At 41.2% G+C, this 18,641-nt stretch overlaps 1 protein-coding gene across 1 annotated transcript; it reads right to left on the bottom strand.

Annotated features, from left to right (window-relative positions):
* Nucleotides 1–836: 836 nt before the first annotated feature.
* Nucleotides 837–18,274, bottom strand: GCLM (glutamate-cysteine ligase modifier subunit). The gene is made up of 7 exons (XM_080916336.1): nucleotides 17,807–18,274; nucleotides 11,017–11,082; nucleotides 7,490–7,574; nucleotides 5,146–5,205; nucleotides 4,419–4,621; nucleotides 2,669–2,783; nucleotides 837–1,536 (listed from the first exon to the last, which is right to left on the bottom strand). Exons 1-7 carry the CDS (start codon nucleotides 17,930–17,932, stop codon nucleotides 1,367–1,369), a joined length of 825 nt encoding a protein of 274 aa, XP_080772462.1. The 5' UTR covers nucleotides 17,933–18,274; the 3' UTR covers nucleotides 837–1,366.
* Between the last annotated feature and the right edge of the window lie 367 nt (nucleotides 18,275–18,641).

Here is an 18,641-nt window from a genome sequence, read left to right as displayed (position 1 = left end):
ACATTTCACTGCACAGATTTTAAATATAACATATATTTAAAGATATATGCTATATGAAAACACATTTCCAAATTTCACTGTTACCTATATATTTAGCATTATATACAGTCAATATAATTATAGGCTTTTAATTCAAATTATGTAAGTTTTAGTAGGCAAATCAGTTGATTTCACGTAATTCTAACTGAGGAAACCATCCAATCAGTAACCAAAGTCTCACTTAGAAAAAAGATCTACTGTATTGGTTTAACATAGAACTCTAGTTCTTTTCTCTATGTTGAAATTTTCTGAACAAAATTAGTTTTACAGATCCAGGGTTTAAAAATATTGGCATACAAGATACCTTCTAAAGAAAAACTGAACCTGGGCTACAGACACATTTATAGATTAAGACCCTTTAGTATGCTACATGTAAGGATCACAGCTCTTTGCAGTTTTCTGACTTTTAAACTAGTGTGACATTAAAACTAAATGATCCCCCCCCCCCAGCCTTTCCTGGCTTCATTCCCTCCTTGTCAGTAATTCACAGGTACAGACATCAAAAGTTTTACTTGGTTGACTCTTCACTCGTCTCTGCAGAGCCTATGGTGCTAACTAAGTATGTGGTGGTCCAAGCAGCTTGGTGGGTACTCTTGACCAGCACACACTGGGAGTGCATGAAGAGTCTGAAGGAAACAGCAGTGGTTGCTTTTATGAAACTGTCAAACAGTAGTGTGAAGGCATCAAGCCTCCTCAGATACGCCCTGCCTTTGGAGATAAGAGGTGGAAGCAACACGACCCAAAGCCACGGCCAACTCGAGCTGGCTGTAAGCAAAAACACACAGATTACACTTCCATTCATGGATCAAAGAATGAATTTTATTCACATTACTAGTAGATTGCTATAGTTATTCTGATATAGGTTATTTTGCTGATGACAGGGAAAAAAATCTTGTTTTAACAACTGTAATATAATTGCTTAGTTATAGAAGTACAGAATAAGAAGCAATTAATGAATTTTGGAAATAAAAATTATGTATGTACATCACCCTGATGCCTAAGCCAAAATATATCTTAAAACAAATTTTCTTGATTTCTAGTACTCATAAAAATAAAGGAAATATATTGCAAGTATTTTTCTTTATAGACGATTTCAGTTAGAAAACAACAGTTTAATGAAGAGTACGATGGCTCCGTGGGTGTGCTGCTGCAAAGGCAAGTACTCAAAACAACACACTGCCAAACAACTGCATTCACTCCTCGGTGACGCTTCTTGTAGGTGAGAGCTAGATTTGCTTTTTTTTTTTTTTTTTACATATCTCAATTTTATCATAAATTTTTATCTAATGTTCCAGATAAATACAAGGCCAGTGGGCTGTGAGCTCAGTTAAGAACCCCTTCTTTTGGCTTGCAAAATGTAGCCTTTTGACTTGATGATTCCTCTGCTTTTCACAATGACCGAGTACCTCAGCAGCCACAGCGGCACCCACTCCTGGGCTTCAATGTCAGGGATGCTTTCTTGCAGGGCTTCCTGGAAACTTGCCTCAGAGAGCAGTTCTAAAACAACAACCCCAATAGGTTAGGTTTGAGGACAAAAGCTCCTTATTATGTAAGTATGCATTTAACCCCAGCAAAACTGAATCCAGGGCCAGGGATTAGGCAGATAGATTGCCTGCCTGGTGTGCACCTGGTTTTGTTTACCCAGCTCTGATGGCACAGTTGAGAAGGTTGCAGGAAGACCAGAAATAAAGTCATTCTTGGCTACAAAGTGATCTCCAGGCCAGCATGGCTCCAGGAGAGCCTATTTCAATTAACACAACAAAACCAAATGCATGTGTGTCCTCTAACTGAACCACAATCCTAAAACTGACCGGTTCTTTTAAAACTCATCCTTGCACCCGAGACTTTTTAAATTCATAACTTCTAATTATGGAGAATAGAATTTGTACAACCGTGAAATATACAAGAGAGGAAAAAGAAAATAATTTCTAACCCTAGTTTCAGTATTTCTATTACTGGGTATTTCATCTAGACTTTTTTCTGGATGTGTTTATTTATACACATACTTATGAGAGAGACAGACATGTTCTCGCAATATTATACTTAATTACAAGAAAAAAATATTAGTAAGTGCAAAAAGTGTAACTCCAGGACTGAAGTCACACCATTCAACTCCCCCATTAGTATATTAGGTATATATCATAATGTATTATTCATCACTGGCAAAAGGAAATCTACCTTCTTTTTATTACTGTGAACTTTTGCCTTGGTCACAGCACAATACTTAAGTATATTCATCAGAGTATTATGTCCATTGCTTTATTTAAAACAAAACAAAACAAAACCAAAAGGTGCCATCTAAAGAAATGGCTTAGTTCATTCTCGTGCTCTTGCATAGGATCCTGCCAACTGGTTTACAACTCCACCACTGCAGAGACAAAACTAGGACATGTATGTTTAAATTAGCAATAATATTTCCACTGAAGAGCGCTGTACCTTTATCACAGCACCCACTTAAAATTAATTTCAACGTTTGGCATCTTTCTCTTAAAATTTGTCTGTATAATGTTGGGGATCAAACCCAGGCCGTGTGCATGCTAGACAAGTTGGCCTGTACCTCCAGCCAACTAAACAGTTTGTCTTCCAAAAGCTCATGATCAAAGCCTAGAGATGAAACTATTAGCCTTACCTTTTGGGTCATTATGAGTCAGCAGCTGTATGTCAAATTGTTTAGCAAATGCAGTCAAATCTGGTGGCATCACACAGCAGGAGGCAAGATTAACTTGATTACTATTGGGTTTTACCTAAAAGTGGAAATAAAGTGAACTGTATTAAATTATGTCACACATAAAATAGAAATCAGAAAGCATCAAGTTAATATTCACAGTTGCTATAAAATTCAACCAGCCTACAAGTCCATCAACAAAATGGGTAAAGAGATACTGAAAAACAAAATGGAGTCTTAGTTCCATAAAGGGAATGAAACTATGATAATGGCAGGAAGATAAACAGACTGAGAAATTCTTATGTGGATGGAAAAAAGCCAGACTCAGAAAGGCAAGACTGCATGTTTCTCTCACATGTGTCTAAGTCATGAAGCTAGAATGGGGAGAAAGAAATATTGAGGGGTGAAAAGGGAATGGAATGCAATGAGGAGAAAGGAGGAGCCCCACAAGGGGGAGTTGGGAGTTAATTAGAATTTGCCATAGTGACATATTATGAAAATGCTATATTGAAGCCTTATTCTTTGCATGTGTAGTTAGACAATTAACTTTGTACTTTTGTCTGCACGTGTGTGTGTATACTGGTGCATGTGGAAGGCAGACGTTGATATCAGGTGTCTTCCACAATAATTTTCTACCATATTTTGAGACAGGTCTCTCACTGAGCCTGGCACTCACTAATTCAGCTAGACCAGCTGGCCATCTATCAAACCCTGGGGACTCTTCCAGTCTCCGCCTTTTCCAGGTGCTGGTATCACAGGCAGGTGTTGCCTGGCTAAGTATTTTTATGAGTGCTTTCTGGGTGCTAGGAATTAGACTCAGGTCCTCATGTTAATACAAGCATCTTACTCAGCCATTTCCCTAACCCTCACTTTTTAAAGACAAGAGCAATAAATTTTAGAATATAAAACTATGGTTGACAATTCTTCCTTTATAAAATACTTTTGCCTGACTATCTATATTAATATATGCCTTCTTAATCCATGTTAGTGATAACATGGAAAGAAGATCTGGGGTGAGAGAAAGGCCAACAGAGAATTACACTTAACTATTAAGATTCAAAATAAAGCCTACCAGAAACATTAGCAATTTAGTACATCTGCCTCTGAAGCAGCTATTCTAAGGGTAATAATAATGGTTTTAGAAACGGGAATATATGAGAGAAAGGACAATGTTTTCTATGGTTTTCTTGCTTGTCATTGATTCTGAAAAGCCTGAGGAAGCAGCTGAAAATGAAATAAAAGGAATAAATACAAATTACAGAATGTAAAGATTAATGTGCTGGAAACCTCCCTCATAATTTTGTAGGTTCTTAGAGCAAGAATCAGGGAACAATGGTTTTGATACCTTCTCCTTATCAGGTTCTATAAACTACGTCTAATCATTTTTACATAACAGAAAATTATGTTACATATATTTCCTTACCATACACATACCATAATACACAAAGTGTAATATGTTCATCACATGCAAACTGAATGAATGGCTTTAGTTCACTAGCTCTGGAAACTCAGTACTTAAAGTGTTTTCTTCATTCATTTTAGTGGGTGAATACTTAGTTAATTAAGCATATTAAACACAGAATGCTAAGCTCCCGATGCTTTAGATAGATCCTGTCTCAAAGCTCCCACATTTACAAGTCACCCCACATGAACATGCAGGAGATGCAGAAGCTCCCCGGCTATAGCAAATGCTCTGACCCATCCGGCATTTTACCTGCGCCCACTGATACAGCTGCTCCAACTGCGTTTTGTCTAGATCAGAGGTGCCTATAGCAACAATTTTCTTGCTCTGAACTAAGTTTTCTAATTCCTCCCAGTAAGGCTGCAAATGCTCCAAGGAAAGATTAACTCCATCTTCAATTGGAGGGGAAGCCATGATCACAGAGTCCAGCTGTGCAACTCCAAGGACTGAGCATGCTGGAGGAAAGACACAAAAGGCCAAGTGTATGTTACAAACTAAAAACAATTACTGTCTTCAACATGGCCCATGAATTCTGTTACCAAGCACTTCTGACAATAGATGTCTGCAGAATTTGTCATTTAGGACATGTCTTCAAGTGCCCACCCAACCATTTCTCTGCAGCAAACCAGTAGCTTTCTGACCTGCCCTCTTCTTTTATTTTTAACCAGCTGCTGAAAATGATTCCAAAGTATTTGTATGTTGCTGTCTCTGATTCTAGTGTTTCATCTATAGTATAGTATTTAAAGGGCTATTAATAAAGAGAAATTCTATCCTCAGACAGATAACACTAAACACATCTTTTATATTTCTATCAAAATATCACTGTATGTAACTGAAGACTTTTTTACTCAAGTCTTAAAAAATTAGTCTAGAACTTTAGACAGTAAAATTGAAATCAGCCTATTTATCTACATTGGTTATAACTAATTCACTTAAGATAATTAAAATTCCATTATTTATGAACTAAATTTTTGCTTACCCATGTCAACTGCACTTCTAGTTGATGATGAAGAATTTGATCCTACGATGAACAGCTTTGCTGGAAAACAAAAAGACCGATTACCGAATGAGAATTCAGACCTTGTGTGTCTACATTGGACTGTGCAGGTCACCACGACAGGAACTGGCTTTCCTTTCCTATTTCTGACACAAGTACTTTAACTGTAAATTTTTAATTACATGCTAGCTGTCAACATAAAGAATAAAACTAATTCATGTATTACAGGGCAGAGTAGATAAACAGGACTTGAAATTACTTTTAATGTCTATTTTTAATAAGCTAAACATAATGGAGCATTTTTTAAAAGATTTACTTATTTTATGTATGTGAATACACTGTCCTATTGCTGTCTTCAGACACCCCAGAAAACATCCCATTATGAATGGTTGTGAGCCACCATGTGGTTGCTGGAAATTTAACTCTGGACCTTTGGAAGAATAGTCAGTGTTCTTAACTGCTGAGCCCTAGTCATCTCTGCAGCCCCATAATGGAGCATTTTACATGCCTTCTACAATGAGCCAAATCTAAGAGGGCCTCAAAGTGTGTGATGAGAAGAAAACTGAAGAAAAAAGTCCACAATATAAAGCATTAAAAAAAAGTTTTTAAAGCTGCAGTTGGTTTATCTTTTAAAATGACACACATGTGTGCAAGTGCACAGGAGTGCAGGTGTCCTCAGAGGCATCCAACTCCAGTCCTGTGTAAGGACTCTGTGCCCTTCACTGCCGAGCCATCTCTCTAGCCCCACTTGGTTTATCTTTGTGTATTAAACATATGTTGTATGTGTTTCTATACAGTAATCATCTTAAAATTTTCTTAGTAATAATGTGCTAATTACACAAATGGGGAAGATTAATAAAAAAAAAAAGAAAGACTAAAAAGGCAGCAAGCAGTCCCATTGCTCCACACTTTTATGTAGTCATCTCTTGGTTACCCTTCAGTGCTACGAACAAACTCATGTATGGATGCAAATACAACCCTGGGTGACGGAGCATTTGCCTTACATGTGTGAGGCCCTGAGTCTGATGCTCCTCCCCTCTCCACAAATAAAGTCTTGTCACTACTAATTCCTGGTCCCTAAATTTTGCCATCTGAAATAGCCTTTTATCCCTCTCTGAGAGATGGGGTACTCTGAGATTGAAAGAGAAAGGCTTCTTAGGGTTGAGAACTTTATTCCTACGAAAACTCTCTAATGGTGCAGGAATGGCGGGTAACTTGGAGGACCAGAAGATGACGAATCTCCATCAGGCACCCAAGAAGGTTGGCTTTACTTCCTTTCCTACACAAGCATCGATGTGAAGTTAACAAAAGAATCAGGTTTTGAAGTCAGGCACACCTTCATAGCCTGCTGGTACATCAATGCACTGGCTGAGGGAAAGCCTTCTCTTCTCTTCCTCTTACCTGGTGGAGTCTCAGGCTGCCAGGCCAGGTGAACCTTCTGACCTCCCCTTCTCAGCCTCCCAAGTAGCTGAAACTACTGCTGTGCACCACCCAGGTCTGTGCCAAATTTCACATTACTTAACACCCTGGGGTGGTTTGTTTTGATGACTATATGATGAAATATAATCGTAAGGGACCATTCAGTGCTTCACATAAAGATGGTGTTATGACTAGAGTGGACATGTCCATCTCAGAATGTTAATGAATAATCGCTCTCTATCATTACTGTGGCCAGTGCTGCCCTAGCCATGTGCCTCTTTTGTTATTTCATCCATATTACAAAGATGCCTATAAAATAACTGTACCCACTCTATAGATAAACAAATTGAGGCTCAGAGAGGTTGAATACTTCTAACCCTAGATTATTTTAGTAATATACACATGCAGAAACCTAAATCTAGGCAAGCTCAAAATTTAAAAGACTCTGCTATGCTATATAAGCTGAGGGCAGAAACTCAATTTTCACCGAGACTTCTGAAACGTAGCAGTCACTGACGTACACGATGCATACAGTGCTGATACACACTGTCTCTTTCCACATGGCTGATTGCCCAGACAACCTTCTGTACTTCCAGGCAGCACCAGCCACCGCAAACCAGTATCCTAGGAAGACTTAACGTTTGCTTTACATAGACACTGCTCGACTGTTCCCTTTATCTTCTGTTCCCACTTTAACCATTCTATTACTGAGTACACACAGGTCACACAAAAACAGTGAGTCAGAGGTTCATCCTGACTGCATGGCACTCCGTACTGACGTCCTGTAACTCCCTCTTAAGACCTGACACTATGTTACTGGAGAGTCTGTTTTCCACCCTGGTGACTGAGTCGTTCACTGTCAGAGGAAGGAAGTACAGGAGAGTGTACTGTAAAAGGCGAAGCTTACCAGACACTTTCATTTCTTCTCTTTCATCAGGGTTTATCTTCTCCACGGCGTGGGACACGGTGCATTCTAAAACATCTGGAAACTCCTTCAAGAAACACAACATACAATGGACATAAAATTAGCACTGTTAATTGTAAAGTTCCTTATTTTCCCAAGTACTTCAGAAGAAAAGAACAGCAAGATTCTTTGTGACATCTAATAGACTTCCCAGGCACAGTACAGACATAAAGGTTAAATATGTTATGTATGTTTCTGTTCTTTGGAGTAAAAAGGTCTCATTTTGCCCAGTTATTTAGAAGTATTAATGACCAAAAATACCACTAATGAACAAGTGGAAGAGCATAAAGCTATATGAGGGTCAGAATCACTGGTACAGAAGTGGGTTTACTTTAAAATTAATCAGTGAAAATCATCTGTTTTGAATAATGACATGTTAAAGTCTTTTTTAAACCTTCTATATTAATTACCAACTGTCTTAGCTATTGTTCTATTGCTGTGAAGAGAGACCATACCCAAGGCAATTTTTTTATAAGAGAAAACATTTAACTGGGGGCTTGCTTACATTTAGGGGTAATCCATGCTTCTGATGGCAATGAGCAGTAATGAGAGCTTTGCATCCTGATTCACAGGCATCAGGCAGAGAGACACAGACTGTAGCTGGCATAGGTTTTTTGCAACTTCCACACCCGTGTGTGTGTGTGTGTGTGTGTGTGTGTGTGTGTGTGTGTGTGTGTGGAGATGGGAAATAAATCCAACAAAAATTCAGGGGCCTTCTATCTCAGTGAAATTCTTAGAACTCCACTGGTGTGGGGCATGCAGAGATATTCCTTCTAATGTAAAGGATAAGTTATTGCACCCGGCTCTCCCATTAGTAGGCCTACGTGGATTCTGGGGACAGCAGATGACTAATTTTGAATGTGCGACTTTGGCCCATATAAGTGACAAGGAAAGCTGCTAACTTTGTCTGGGAGAAGGCTCTTCAACAGGCCCAGGCTGCTTTACCACTTGGATCATGATCCACAGACCCAACAGTATTGAGGTGTCAGTGGCAGATAGATAGGGATGCTACCTGGAGACTTTGGCAGACCCCCACAGGTGAACAACAGAGGAGATCCTTAGGATTTTGGAGCAAGGCTCTACCATCATCTGCAGACAACTTTTCTCCCTTAGAGAGACAGCTCTTAGCCTGCTTTGAACCTTAGTAGTAACTGAATGTTTTACAACGGGTCACGGGTTACCACGAGATCTGAGTTGCCCATCACGAACTTAGTATTATCTGACCCACCAACCATAAAGTAGGACATGCACAGTAGCAATCCATTATCAGATGTACGTGGTATACTCACAATCAGACCTGAACGGCTCCTGATGCCATAATCAATTTACATGAAGAAGTTGCCCAAATGTCTATGGTTTCTACTTCTGTTATAATAACTTCTGTTCCCAAACATGAACCCTTAGGCTAATAGGGTGAGCCCTATGATAAATTTATAGAGACACCAGACATGGGCTTTTAAACCTCAAAGCCCACTCTCCAGTGACACCTCATCCAACAAGCCCGAATCTCTTAATCCTTCCCAATAAACATATGAGCCCATGGGGGCTATTCTATTCAAACCACCACAGTAATTAAAACAAACAAACAGACAGACAGACAGAACATCTTATCATTCTTTGCTATTTTAAGGTCATCAAGTTTTGACCTACTAAGGTAACATAGCTGCTTTTTCCTCAGTATATCTTTTTTTTTTTTTTAAGAACACTGTAGGGTCACAGCAATACGGAGCAGGAAGAACAGTGAGTTCCCATTCACCTCTGCTCCCACACATACTTTGCCTCCCCCATATCAACATCACCATCATCAGTGCTTCCCCATAATCATTTAGAATGCTCCCTCTCCAGACTGACTTCTTTCACTTAGCAATATGCATTTCAGCTTCCTTCAAGTCTTTTCTGGCCTGATAGCTCATTGCTTTTCAGGACTCAGTAATATTTCATTGCCTAGATACACCACAGTTTTTGTGTCCATTGCTCTACTGAGGAACATCTAAGTTACTTCAAACTGCTGTCGGTTATTAAGAAAGCTAGCAGAAACACCCATGTAGAGGATTTATGTATGCATAAATACTCAATTCCTTTGGGCAGATACCAATGCACAAGACTCCTGTATGACAATAGTATATTCAGTTTTGTAATTGCAAATATTTTCATTTAAAAATTTATTTTCTGGAGTATAATTTTTTAAAAGGCAGAGGCCATCCCACTGAATGATCTACTAGCATAATGATAAAAGTGCAAACAGCATAGCATAGAAACAGACTGCCTGAGACTTAACAAGGCAACAATGTCTTCATTGTGGTTCCTGCACACATTACAATTCTGTCAATACAAAGTCAGGCACAGAAAAGAGATGATTATATTACATAAACAACCAATTTCTGTTCAGCAGCTATATGGTTAAAAACACATATACCCATAGAAACCTGTATTTCTAGCTGTACTTGCTGGTTCTGTGTGTTAACTTTACACAATTAGTTATCAGAAAAGAAGGAGCCTCAGTTGTGAAAATACCTCTAAGAGAGCCAGCTGTAAATTATTTTCTCTATTAGTGATCAATAAAGGAGGGCCCAGCCTATTGTGGATGTTTCTATACCCCAGCTGGTAGTCCTGGGTTCTATAAGCAGGTTGAGCAAGCTATAGGAAGCAAGCCAGCAAGCAGCCCCCCGCCCCATGATTTCTGCATCAGCTCCTGCCTCCAGGTTCCAGCCCTGCTTGAGTTCCTGTCCTGCCTTCCTTTGGTGATGAAAAGCAATGTGGAAGTAATAAGCCAAATAAATCTTTTCTTCCCAACCTGCTTTTTCATCAAGATCTTTCACTAAAGCAATAAAAACTCTACCTAAGACTCAAGAATATATTATTTGTTTGAAACAGGGTCATACTATGTAGCCAAGGCTACTCTGGAACTTTTGTTGTAGCCCAGGCTGGCTTCAAATTCAATCCTCTAGCCTCGAGCTTCCTAAAGGCTGGGAGTACAGACACGTACCATGATGCCTGGTTGTTCTCCATACTTCTAAAGTAGTATATAACTAAGGACAAGCAGCTGCAGATAGTTATTGTGTCTGTTAACTTTTTTGAAAATAGCCATGTACTGACATTTAATGAAGTATAGCTCCTTTCTGTTTCATGAGAAACTGACACTTGAAAAATTGTTCCTAGCTATGTTATTGGGGTGATATTCAACAACCAAGGCTGATAATCATGCTTATTCTAGACCAAACAGTAAGTGGAACAAAACACTGATGGGTGAGGGAACTATAATGGGAACTAAGCAGGATAAACTAGGTACGGAATGGACTAGAGACCAGGTATCCTGCTTTATGCTTAACCCTACTAGACCTGACCGCCAACTCAGCAAAAGAGCCACAGAGTTTTAAGGCCAACCATCTGCTGGGCCTTACTCAGCAAACTGGAAATTAACTTCCCATCTGCTTAGGCCTGCAGGATTTCTGCATTCACATTCCACTTACCCTGACCAAATCAGGGCTGATTTGGGAACTCCATTCATTCAAGGTCTTTTGGATACAGTCTCGAAGCTGCAAAAAGAAGCATTTTCAAAGTCAATCAACAGCTCTTCACACCTAGTACTTCAGTAAAGATGCATTAGTAAGTGGAGGTAGTAATAGAAAAACCAAACAAGCCCATGTTTATTAGGACTTTTTGTTTCCTACAGTATAAATTCAAACCTTGTTTTATTTTATTCTTAAACCTGTTTTTTGTTTGTTAAGACAGAGTCTCTCTACATAGCCCTTGTTGTCCCAAATTCACTCTGTAGAGCAGGCTGGCTTCAAACTAACAGATATCCATCCACCTGCCTCTCCCTCCTGAATGCTACATTAAGGCATGCATCACCATACCTGACCCTTAACTCATTCTTGGCTGAATGTGGTAGTCTAATTATTTTGACAGTGATTTTTGTACAAGTGATACTTTAAGACATTAAAGTATTCATAATTTATTATTATATACATCATTATATACAATATATCATATACAATTATTTCAAAGATATTGTTATAGAAGGACCTGGACCAGGCTTTAATGGCTCCAAGCTATAATTCCAATATCCAGAAGGGAGGAGCAGGAGTACCACTAAATCACTGAGAACTTAGATCTGAGCATGGTGTCTGAACAGAACTCACAGAGATCACTTTGTCATTATGCTACAAGTAACAGGTTGCAGAAAAGGCTCAGCAGTGTAGATTGTCCTGAAGCTGTTTGTATTTTAACGTTAATTCCACTTCCCTAAGGAGGGCCAACTTGACACCAACTGAACCTTCCCATTTTAATTAGTAAATAAAGGAAAGTCAGTGACTGGGCGGGGTGAGGGAAGTTGAGAGGGTGGAAAGCTCCGAGGAGGTCAGAGGACAAGGAGAGGTTGTGGGAACATGAAGCTTCCCAAGGACCAGCTGGACCCAGGTGGAATTTATTGGTGTTAAAAAACTATGAACATTAAGGATTTTCCAGGTCTAATATCTCATATAGAAGGGCAGTTTATATCTTTGTCTATTTGATGCAATCTTGTTGTGTAGAGGATTTGTGGATTGAGAGTTGAATATATAAACCTGTATGAAAAGCTATCGGGCTTTAGAGTTGTGTTTGTATGGTATTTTGGGGTACAGAAATACCCCAGGACAGAGGCGGAGAACAGGCGGTAGGAAACCACCAAGGGAAGGGAGTTTTGTGCGGATGAGTTGGGCTGTGCTGGCAGCTCACACTGGGCTCCAGAGGTGCGTGGGGCTCCGTATCAAGGTCGGGCCTGAGGAGTGAGACCTTAGGGCCAGTAAAGAGATAAACATTTTTTATTTTTTTAATATTTACTGCAACACAGCAGTTAAGAGTACTTGTAGCTCCTACAAAGGCCCCAGGTTCAATCCCCAGCACCTATATCAGGCAGCTCACAACTAGCAGCAACGCTAGTACCAGGGCACCCAATACCTGTTTCTAGCCTGGGCAATTGCATGCATGTGGTGCACATAAGACACGCAGCAACACACACGTGTTATACATAAATAAAAATAAAAATTTAAAAAGCAGCAAAGAATAAGTATGGCTAGAGGAACTTCTATAGACTCACCTGTGTTATATTATTAAAAATTCAAACCTAGGCCTGAAGAGATGACTCAGTGGCTAAGAGCTCTGGCTATTCTTCAGAGGACTGAGGCTCAATTCCCAGGACCCACAATCAGCTCACAACTGTATGTTAAACCAGTTTCAGATGATCCAGCACCCTCTTCTGGCTTCCATGGATACCAGGCATGCAAGTGGTGCCCTGACATATAAGCAGGTAAAACACACATACAAGTTTTTTTTTAAAATCAATCTTGGTTCAGGGATATAGCTCAGAATCAGTAGTTGCCCAGCCTTCCTGAGGCCAGCTTTGGTTCAGCCCCCAGCACACACAACTCAGCATTCAAACTCCTGTCCAATCAGAGATCTGCCAAGCACTCTCTTAAGAACAGCCAGAACTTTGGTTCTAACATTCCAAGTAACTGCCACAGTTACTTGGATTTCTACAGTCTGAAAACCACCAGCATGGACCAGCCTGCAGCACTGACAACCCACAAGTTATTTCCTAACACACAGGATACACGTCTTACCTTAACTTCAGTGTTTTTTATACATTTTTTAAAAAGATTTATTTTTATATATAAGTACACTGTAGCTGTCTTCAGACACACCAGAAGAGAGCATCAGATTCCATTACAGATGGTTGTGAGCCATCATGTGGTTGCCGGGATTTGAACTCAGGACCTCTGGAAGAGCAGTCAGTTCTCTTAACCACTAAGCCATCTCTCCAGAGAAAAAATATAATATTTTTATTCTAACATCATTGCATGTTATAAAACACACATTTGAATTTATCTTAATGCCATCGATAGTCTCATATAAGATGCATGTTTACTTAATAAAGACCTAGATGTACATAACAAAAAATATAAAATGCTATTTATCACTATACACTAAGCATCCTAGGAACTACTATTTTATTAGGGAAAATATACCACTTTATTATTCACTAAGCTTTATTCTAAACTTCTTATTAGATTTATTTTTTTGATTTTATGTTTTGCCTCAGTGCATGCATGTACACCATGTATGTGTTGGTGCTCACAGAGATCAGAATAGGTGCTGGAATCCCTGGAACTAGAGTTACAAATGGTTGTGAACCACCAAGTGGGTGTTGGAAATGAAACCCAGTCCTCTGCGAGAGCAATGGTGCTCTGGACTGCTGAGCCATCTAACTCCTCACTAAACTAAAAAACAAGACTAACAATAAAAACAAAAATGAGGGAGCAGACAACAGACAGCTTTTAAGAGTCAAATCTCTACTACCACATAGGTCTTAGGGATCAAGCTCAAGTTCTCCTGCCTGGAGGCAAGTGCCTGCTTTAGCTATTTTGATACCCTGACCTTAAACTTATTTTTGATCACTAATTGACCGGCACAACCAGTGACTAACAACCAATCAAATGCTTTAAAGATAGCCAAGGGCACAGTGGTTCACAGTCTGTGAGCAATCAATGACAAAAGAAAACGAGTGACTAAAAGCTCAAGCTGCAAACAAACTTTCTTTCTTTTTTTGTGTGTGTGTGTGTCTTTTTTTCCTCTTACAAGTTTATTTTGATTTTTAAAGGCATTTTGGCATAACACTATATGAATTTATTTTTGTCAGTACTTAATTCTTTTAGAGGTTTGATAGCATGCATTGAAATCTACTAGTTACCTTAAGCTTACCAAGTGACTGGCTGTCTCACTCTGACTGCTTAGGATATGATAAAGACTGACACAACACGTGCCTTATCACTTCTTGTTCTGATAGTTACAAGGGACACGAGGGTACCCACTCAAGGTAACAGCCACGTATGTCAAGTTCTGCCATCTACAATAAACTTTATGTGCTAATCACAACTTAGCTGGATTCATGTCACAAGATCTGCATTTCTATGCAGAGCATAATTAAGTTAAACTGAAGTCAGAGAAAAATTACAAGTCAATATATTCTTTTGTTGCTTATTTTTTTTAAGTTTTGGAGGTTTTTTGTTTTTTGCTTACAAAGTATTGAGTTTCATTATTGTGTTTTTGGAAACAAAATCTGTCTCTAGTGTTTCTCTCCTCCTTGTTCCCAATCCCTTTCCCTCCACCCTCAGCTCCTCTCCAGTGGTTCTCATACCCATGGCTTTTGTCCTTCCCCATCATGGCCATCTAGTTCAGTCTTTATCCATCCTCACAGCTCCTACTTGTGTGTGTGTGTGTGTGTGTGTGTGTGTGTAAGTCAGGATTCTCTCACGAACTAGCAGATGCTGAAAGCAGCAGGACTGAGTAGAGCCTAACAATTCTACAGGCAGTATTCGGCTCTAATCTTGGAAACAGTCTAAGGTGGTTTTCCCCGGTAAGATGAATGAGTGGTTTACATATGAGGGCTCTGCTGATAAATTCTCCAATCCAAGTTAGCTTATCTTCAAAGTGGTGGCCCCTTTTCTGAAACCACTTCTTTAATCAATCTTGGATTCTGAACAAATTACAGAAAATTTCCAAAGACATTAAGACATTCATTAGCTTTACCATAAAAGTAATGATTTTTAATCTTATAAATTACATATTATCTATAGCACCTTGTATATTTTTCATTTTCTATTCTCTCTATTCTTATGATACTCATACAATATTAATAAAGATAAATATCACCACAACTCAGCCAGTCATTAGATCTGCAATTATGTAACAACTTTTAAAAACTACCATATGCAAACGCCTTTAATCTCAGCACACAGGAGGCAGAGGCAGGCGGTAGATCTCTGAGGCCAGCCTGTCTAAAAGTTAGTTCCAGGACAGCCAGGCCTACATGAGGGTTTGTTTGAAACCCTGTCTCAAACAAATGACAACAAAACTATCACACAGTTTGATTGGTCAAATACCCACCATGCATGTCCTTCAGGGGGTGGAGGAGTTATTGAGTCTGATCTAGCCCCAGGCTGACTGACACCTGCTTCTACTTCCCAAGAACACTGATTATTGATAAGCACCACCGAGCCCAGTTTCCCTGTCCAACTTTTGAAATTGCAACACTACAATGCTGTCACTTACAAAAGTCAGGCTCTAGAATCATATAACAGAGTTACAAGTAAATGTTTTGAGTAAATATACAGTTATGTTTTGGGTCATATATGTTTAGGGAGCTGGAGGGATGGTTCATTGTTGAGAGCACTGGTTGTTCTTCTAGAGGACCAGGGTTCGATTCCCAGTGCCCACATAGCAGCTCACAACCATCTGTAACTCCAGTCTCAGGAGTTAGACTCTCTTTTGGCCTCCATGGGCACCAGGCATACAAGGTAGCTCCCAACCACCTGTAATTCTGGTTCCAAGGAGATCTTGCAAGCCCACATGAGCACGCGCGCGCACACACACAATAAAAAAGTCAATTATGCTTTTATTATATGTCCTGGAACTTGCTCTTTAGACCAGGCTGGCCTCAAACTCAGAGACTCACCTTCCTTTGGAGGGAGGCCTGGCCACCATACCCAGCTTAAAAAGCCAATTTTTACAAAGTGCAACAGGATAGAAAAAAATATCTCCCACATAGCATGCTAGAGTTAGTAATATCCCTTCAATTCAACTTATTTCTAGTCTGTTGATACACACACAGAAACAGAAGCATATAAATGAGTAAAATGCATTATTTTCAGTCAAAAAACAAAGTTGAAAGCCTCTCTGATGCTGACTGCTGAAATATGCACTAAAAATTTCAAAGAATAAAAACATAAAAAAAAAAAAACCAAAAACAACTTTGAAGGCCACGACAGTGTGCTGTGGTGAGATAAGGCACACTCATACGAATGGCAAATGCTATGTTGAACTCAGCGCTGAAACTATGGCTCTCTATACTCTCTATAGCAAAATGCAGAGACATCTTTGAGAGAAATGGGCAAAGTGGGCAGTTCAAACAAAAGGTACCGACTTAGCTGGAGCCTGAACACAGACTAGGCTGGGGAGTTAGGTTCTTAAATCTGACCAGAGCAGGCTCTCAACTTACAACCAGAAGGATTCCAAGCGCTGTTGTATAGCCTGCCTAGTTAAAAGAACAGAAGCTTGTCTCTAACCACAGACACAAATGTTACAGGATGACATAACTGAGGAAATGTATTCTTTAATCAGGATTTGTCTACCTTTCTGATGATCCAGTTGATAAAAAGTATTTTCACACACCATATTTTACTTACCTCAACGACTTGATGACAGGTTATTTATTACTCAAGGTTAAGGTTATTGTGTTTTGTTTTTTACTTTGCACAAGAACCCCACCCCCATCCCCAACCGATCCTTTTTCTTACAGTGTGTTTCCAGGAAAACAGTCTCAGAGTCGTATAGCTCCTAAGTGTAAATGTTTCTTTTTAAAATTATTTCTATTGATCTTATTTTTTGAGACTGGATCTCACATTGTAGCCCAGGCTGGCCTCAAATTCTACATCCTATTGCCTTAACCCATTGAGTCTGGGTATTAGGAGTCCACCATCATACCCAGTTTATTTCCAACACATAATAATTGCACATCTTTTTTTTTTTTTTTTTTTTTTTTTTTTTAAGTAGTAAACCAAATATGCCTCTGCAATTAGTTGTACGGTTCATGGAGAACTACTGGCTCAGGAATGGGCCATTAACACAATGTAACACATTTTAATTCTAGATTAATTTCTGTCACTTCCAACTGGTGATTAGGATTGGGGGAGGGAGTTGAGAGTGGGGGGTTGAGACAGGGTAGCCCTGGCTGTCCTGGAGTTCACCATACAGACCAGGCTGACCTCGAACTCAGAAGTCCTACTACCATTGCCTCCCCGGGGCTGGGATTAAAGGCGTGTGCCACCATTCTCCTCTAAAATGGTTAGTTTTGAAGCAAATAAAATGTTAACTTCCAGTATTTGTCCCAAATCCAAATTCAGCCCAATAGATAAAACAATGTCAATATCAAAGTTAAGCTTATTGCTAGTTCATCTACCAAGCACTAAACTATTTACCTGGCTAAGGGAGAGGGAAGGAAGATGAGGACACGGTGCTTCAGTGGCTCTGTCCAGCAAGGCAGGGGACCCCGTGAACCTCAAGAGTTGTGCGATCAACTCAGACCCGCGGAGGCGCCCCTCGCCCCGCAGTTGCACCTGCCAAGCCGGGATGGCACCCAGCTCACCGCGGTACCTCTGGGCATAGCCCCGGCGCGTCCTGCTTGTCCCCACCGCGAGGAGACCCCTCGGCTCCCACCGTGCTCACCTCCTCGCTGTGCGTGGACGGACACTTTTTCCGCAGGCGGCCCCAGTTGAGCAGGTTCCCGGTCTGCAGGTGCAGGGTGCTGGCCCGCGCCAGAAGTGCCCCGGCCGCGCGGCTGTCGGTGCCCATAGCAGCCGCGGCCCGAGGGGACCAGGCAGCGCCGGGGCCGCGGAGGGAGAGCGAGCGGGAAGACGGCTGCCTCGCAGGGCGCGGCGGTGTCCCCAGGCCCCAGAGGCGAGCGCGAGGCTGCCGACTCCGCGCGGCCACAGCCCGGTGTGCGCTCGGGCCCGAGGAGGCCGGGCGGCGAAGGAGAGGCGGTCCCGGAGGGAGGGAGGGAGGGAGGCGCCGGCGCGGACGGCCGCTGCGGCTTCTGCGGCCACCGCCGAAACGAGGGAGCTGTTTCCTGGAAGACAATGACTAAGCAGAAACCGCACCCGAGAAAGTGCTTCGTAACCGTTACTCGTCCCGCGGCGGGCCAGGGGCGGGGCGCGGAGGGCTGGCCGGGCGCAGGCCCGCGGGTGACTGGCCCTCGGCCTGCGGCGGGCGTGGCGCCGGGCGGCCGGGCGCGGGCGGAGCCGCGGGGAGAGCAGCGCGGCGTCGGGCGCCCCCTGCCGGCCAGAGCGCGGCGCGCGTCCTACGCCGCCGGCGCCCCGTAAGAGTCGACAGCGCCGGGAGAGCCGCTCAGCCAATGGGCGCCGCGCTGAGGCTCTGGACACGCCCTCTTCGAAAGGACAGCTAGAGATCCATCCTCAGAGGCTTTGAAAGCTTGCCTGCTTCTGTATCTCAGGAGATGTGGAAGTGTGAGTACCCCCTACCCCGCACCCTACTATTTTTTGTT

This window comes from Micromys minutus, assembly GCF_963924665.1.
Source record: "Micromys minutus genome assembly, chromosome: 4".
NCBI classification, from domain to species: domain Eukaryota; kingdom Metazoa; phylum Chordata; class Mammalia; order Rodentia; family Muridae; genus Micromys; species Micromys minutus.
Note: the sequence above shows the minus strand (reverse complement) of the source record. Positions and strands in the feature narration are given on the sequence as shown.